General features: G+C 33.4%; 1 protein-coding gene across 1 annotated transcript in view; it reads right to left on the reverse strand.

Annotated features, from left to right (window-relative positions):
- The window catches only part of LOC110033727 (14-3-3-like protein B), a 49,624-nt gene extending 45,568 nt beyond the window's left edge, over nt 1–4,056 (reverse strand). The window contains exons 1-3 of the mRNA XM_020737787.1: nt 3,788–4,056; nt 3,386–3,692; nt 3,210–3,297 (exon numbers count right to left, since the gene is read on the reverse strand). Coding sequence (XP_020593446.1) covers nt 3,210–3,297; nt 3,386–3,692; nt 3,788–3,860 — 468 coding nt within the window. The 5' untranslated portion in view covers nt 3,861–4,056. The remainder of the gene's footprint in view (nt 1–3,209; nt 3,298–3,385; nt 3,693–3,787) is intronic.
- Nucleotides 4,057–5,377: the final 1,321 nt, after the last annotated feature.

A 5,377-nucleotide genomic window follows, 5' to 3' on the forward strand; every position in this document is an offset into this window, starting at 1 on the left:
CCCTAATCAATAAAATCCAATGAGAATATTATTTAAATAATGACTATACTAACATTTTATAATTTATGTTACATAAACTTTAGGCTAACATTTTCAACATTCTCTTCCCGACCTTTTTTTTCATGTTCCTTCATTAAAACATCAAAATCTTCATTGTGTAACTCATAATGCCATTTGGGCTTAGCATTATTAAATAAAACCCCTAAAATAGAGGTGTATGTCCTATTGAACGCACCACAATGCATAGCTCATTGCACACCCCAAACAATTCAGGAGTACACAACTTTTTCCGACTGTGAAGCATAAGCATTAAGGCGCTTAACATAAACATTATTGTGCGTTGAGCCTTGAGGAATTTTAAACAATTACCGAAACCAACATGAAAACAAAGAAGATTACCTAATAATTTTAAGGCCTTGTTAAACAGAAATGACAAGTTTGAAACTTGCTAAAGAGTTGCAGGCTTGCAGCATAACTAACTCTCCAATAATAAAATTAAGCAAACATATGATAGCTTGTACTAAATCTGTTGTTTGGCAACTTTTGATAATAACTTGTAGTCTAATGAACTAATATGAAATAAAAATATAAAAAAGAAGACTTTCAATTTCGTTTAAATAAGGATCGGTTGTATAGAATAACCTAAAAAAAGATAAATGTAATTAATGAAGCTTTGAAGAAATATTCACTATGCATCTCCCAAGAGATTATATGATCATTATATTATGCATCATAAATAACTACACGAGACATGATATATGAATTAGCTTATAAAAATCATAAGGTTAACAAATGAAGCTTTACATGGAGCACTCAAGTAAATAAAACAATATAGTTGCCTCATACTTGGAACCCTGCAAGTCTAACTTTCATCTCTAATGGAAGATCCTCAACATCAAAGCTACAACTTGTTAAAAGATCACCCACATTAGTATGACATGATGTCCAATTTGATCTCACTAACGATTATAATCTATGAAATATAATGAACCTTCAAAAAATATTAAATCATATCTAGATGAAATTCAGTGAATAGAAAATGGCTCTATTTGACATTGAATCTGATGCTATATTAACTTCTATTTGAAAACCTATATATCATGATCATCTCTAATGTTAAAAATAATACTAACATCCTAAATTACAATCTACAATCAACATTGAACCTAAATAAAAAAATGGATATCCCACGTAAAATGAAATTTCAAGCTGATTATGATCTTCACTTAAGCTTGAGTTTAAACATATCAACATTTCATAGAAACTCCAATAATCTGAATATATCCCTAATATTATTGAATTTGCAAGTATCATAGGAAAAAAAATTGTAGAATCTTATGAAACTATACTTCTATTTTTTGTTTTGTCAGTTTTTCCTTCAGTTAGAGTTCACCTAAATTTGTTACTTATGCAATTTATGTGAATTTTTTATTCCTTCAGTCATCATTCTCCATTTTGTATCCCTCATAAAGGCTTTTGCTTTCCTTCATCCATCATATTCTGCTGCATTATTCATCACAAATCAAATGTATATCCCTGATATTATTGAATTTGTAAGGAACGTAGAAAAAAAATTGTGGAATCTTATGAATGATACTTCAAATTTTCTTTCGGTTTTTCCTTCAGTTAGAGTTCACCAAAATTTGTTACTAATGTATTTCAAAGGAATTTTTCATTCCTTCATTCATCATTCTCCATTTTTTATCCCTTATAAAGGCTTTTAGGAATTTTTCATTCCTTCACCCATCATATTCTGCTGCATTATTCATTCCTAATATGCATAAACTATGCATTACCAGCATGCATGAACAACTTGTTGGGACAGAGCTACTGTATCAATAATATCAAAAAATAGTTAACAAAACACAAACAACGAAACACGTACATTTATGAGAAAAACCCAAGATGAGTAAGAAATCATAGGCAAAGGACAAGAATTCACTATATCAGAAAACAGAAAAGAAGAGACTAGCTGCTCATATAACATAAATGCAAACACTAATTACATATAAATAAATGTGTATGAAAAATAATAAAGAACAATACTAATGGGACATATCAACTCAAACCCTTCTCTAGTAAAATAGATCCTTAAAAATAATATCATAATTAAAATAACAGCAAATATGTCGCATTGCGTGCTTTTCAACCCAAGACAAGCATAGTTTGAGTCACAACATCTAACAGCAACTAAACAATACTAATAATCATTGATAGCTATTGTGAGTTTAATGCATGATTCTATTATTGTTTAAAGTTAAAGTTAAGAAAATAAAAATTTATCTCATATTCATTATACACGAGTTCGACCCCAAAACTACAAGAGACTGCCAATAAGAACCACAAATTATTTTCAGATTAACATCATGTGCATGCACTAGATTTACTTATTGAAATGATTAATGAAACATGGATATGGAGTATTTCAAGGTCAAAAAGACAAAATCTTACATAACTTCTTCAATATAAACTTGTTGAACAACATTGTCCTAGAATTTGCTAAAAGTGCAACTATAATGGATTGTAAATGAGATTATGTCATACAAACTTCTTGCAGCCATATTTCAATTTATCCAAGGTTACTGAATTCATTTTCTACCAAATTGAGCAGTTTATTATATTCTAATATTATTATTAAATGATAATCCTTTGGGAGAATCAATAATCAATATTAAATTGCTTAGTATTTTTTTTCTCTGAGACTTCGAGGAAAAAATAAAAATTTGAAACTTAGAGGTTGGTATTGTTTCTATTTCTTTCCTTTATTCATTTTAATACATCACATCACCTTTTACATATTTTTTTTCTTATTTTCTACTTATCTGTATACTCATGCTAAATAATCATTTAATCAATCAATCTGTCCACACAATTTCCCAGCGCCAACCAGTTTCAGGTAGCCAAGCATCAAATGCTTTTTCAGCATGGCCAAACTTGGTGATGGAGAAACAAAGAAAGGTCCCATGCTCAAAGCTCACCCACCCCCAAAACAAAAAACCAAAAAACAAAGATGATATCCATTCAAAGGAAGAAATAAATGCTCAAACCAAAATGTGACATATGGCCTTCCTTACACATAGGTGGCACGTGCTTGAGCTTAGAAACTCTTTAGCACAACAAGAATATATTTCGGTAGAGCGGTAAAGAGAAAACAAATGATGATATTGACTCCAAGAAACACAGATGCGGCAGAAACATAGAAACCAAACCTGATAAGCTTTCAATGACTGTTCAGCGGCTTCTTTCTTGTCTACTCCAATCTTGAACTCCGCAAGGTAGCGATAATAATCACCCTTCCTGATACATAGTAAAATATAAAAATAAAGCGAATAACCAAAATAATCCCCGAATCCACTGGATCGGAGCGTGTAGGCTAAGATCTTACATTTTCTGGTAGAACACGGAGGACTCCCCAGCAGAAGCCGAAGGAATTAGATGCTCGTCAATTACAGACATTATGTCATTACATATGTTGGAGAGCTCCAATTCCACCTTGTGTCTATACTCCCTAATCTTCTTCACATGATGCTCGTTCCCCTTGGACTCCTCCTTTTGCTCGATCGAAGACAGGATCCTCCAGGATGCCCTCCTCGCCCCGATCACATTCTTGTACCCGACAGAAAGTAGATTACGCTCCTCCACCGTGAGTTCCACGTCGAGCTTCGCCACCTTCTTCATTGCATCCACCATCTCTGGGGCCAGAATGGGAAGCAAAAGTGAGAAGATTAGATCACAAACTAAAACCTAACAAATCCCCAAGATCGAAAATAAAGCAAGAAGCACTCACCATCGTATCGCTCGGCTTGCTCGGCGAGCTTAGCAACGTAGACATGGTTCTCACGCTCTTTCTGCGATGCCATTGCAGATCCCGATCCGTTCACCCCCTTACCCTTTCTACTCTCTCTTTCTCCCTCCCTCCCTTTCCCCTTGACTCGCCTTCTCTTACCCTCCTCGAGATCTAGGGTTTTTTCCCAATTTTTTTCGCTTGACTCGATGAGTTTTGAAAGCGAAGAAGAGGAAATTTGAGCTGAAAAGGGGTTGGTGAACGGTGGCGAGGAATGGGGTTGAGAAGAATTTATGTCAAATGATTGCGAGCGAATGTTACATACAACAAACAAATAAACTTCGTGTTTATTTGCCGTAGGATACGCTTCGAGATTTGAAAATATAGTATTGGGATTGTACCTGATCAGTTAAAGCTCAATTTTAGGGCTATTTGTCTATAACTACCTGTATGAGGACCGCGCAACCATTTATTTATTAAAAAAAGATGAGGCGAATTTTCTTCTAAGTTTCGCTCGGAGCCATTGGATGAGGTGAGAATTTCGATGCCTGTATCTTAGCCGTCCCTTTGCCCTTCGTATTATGAGAAATCTGTAAATTCATAACAATTTGGTTTATAAAATTACACTTTTACTGCTGTATAAGGTTCAAAATTAGAGAATATGCACCTGGTCTTTTTCTTTTAGGAAAAATAATTATATCTGGACTCCAATCAAATTATGTCGCGTATCGTTATATTTTAAAGAATAGATTTTTTTTTGTGAGTGTCGTATGTCATGACACAAATTTATTGGAGTCATGATGCAATATTTTTTCTCTTTTAAGCTGAAACATCTCTGAAGTTTGAAGAAAGATTGACATATTAATGAGCAAATCTTTGTGCTTGAAGTTATTCGACCCTTCTTTTTCTCAACACTTCCTTCATCTTCGATTAAGTTCACACATAATGATTCTATCAATAAAATTTTAAGCCTAAATTTTTTCTCCTTCTCTTTCTCTCTCAAGCCATTTAAGGTTATTGATGTAAAAGTTTGGTTATTCATAATTCAAATTAGAATTTGCATGGTACACACCAAAATCAAAAGGATATTTGACAATGAGGTAAAATTTTTAGAGTATTGAAATAATAATTTAAGAATTTATTGCAAGTTAGTGAAGTCTTTATCATGATTTGACCACAATTTGAGGAAGATTAAGGGGTCGTTGGGGGCGCAGTTTACCTGCGACACATCCCCAAACTATAGTTAATTTTTGTTTGTTTCAGCATTTGCTCAACTGCGGAGAGTGTTTTCAATGAAACACAATAGCAGGGGGTTGGTTCGACCCTACGACCCGCATTTTTTCGTTTTATTTGTCGAAGTTGTCCTCGTCTTTCGACTCCGTTATCTCCTCTTATGCCCTAATATCAACATTTGTCTGTGGAAAAATGATTCTATGATGACATTGTTTGATGGCTTGGTTTATTTCCCCCCGTTTATTTGTTTTTATAGCTTTTTCCTTCTTTGTTGTGAACAATAATATGTCGCCATGTAGTTATTTTTGATATGGAGCAGTTACTATTCAGTTTATATATATATTCAGTTTATATATATAT

The sequence above is a fragment of the Phalaenopsis equestris genome, unplaced genomic scaffold (genome assembly GCF_001263595.1).
Source record: "Phalaenopsis equestris unplaced genomic scaffold, ASM126359v1 Scaffold001269, whole genome shotgun sequence".
Taxonomy (NCBI): domain Eukaryota; kingdom Viridiplantae; phylum Streptophyta; class Magnoliopsida; order Asparagales; family Orchidaceae; genus Phalaenopsis; species Phalaenopsis equestris.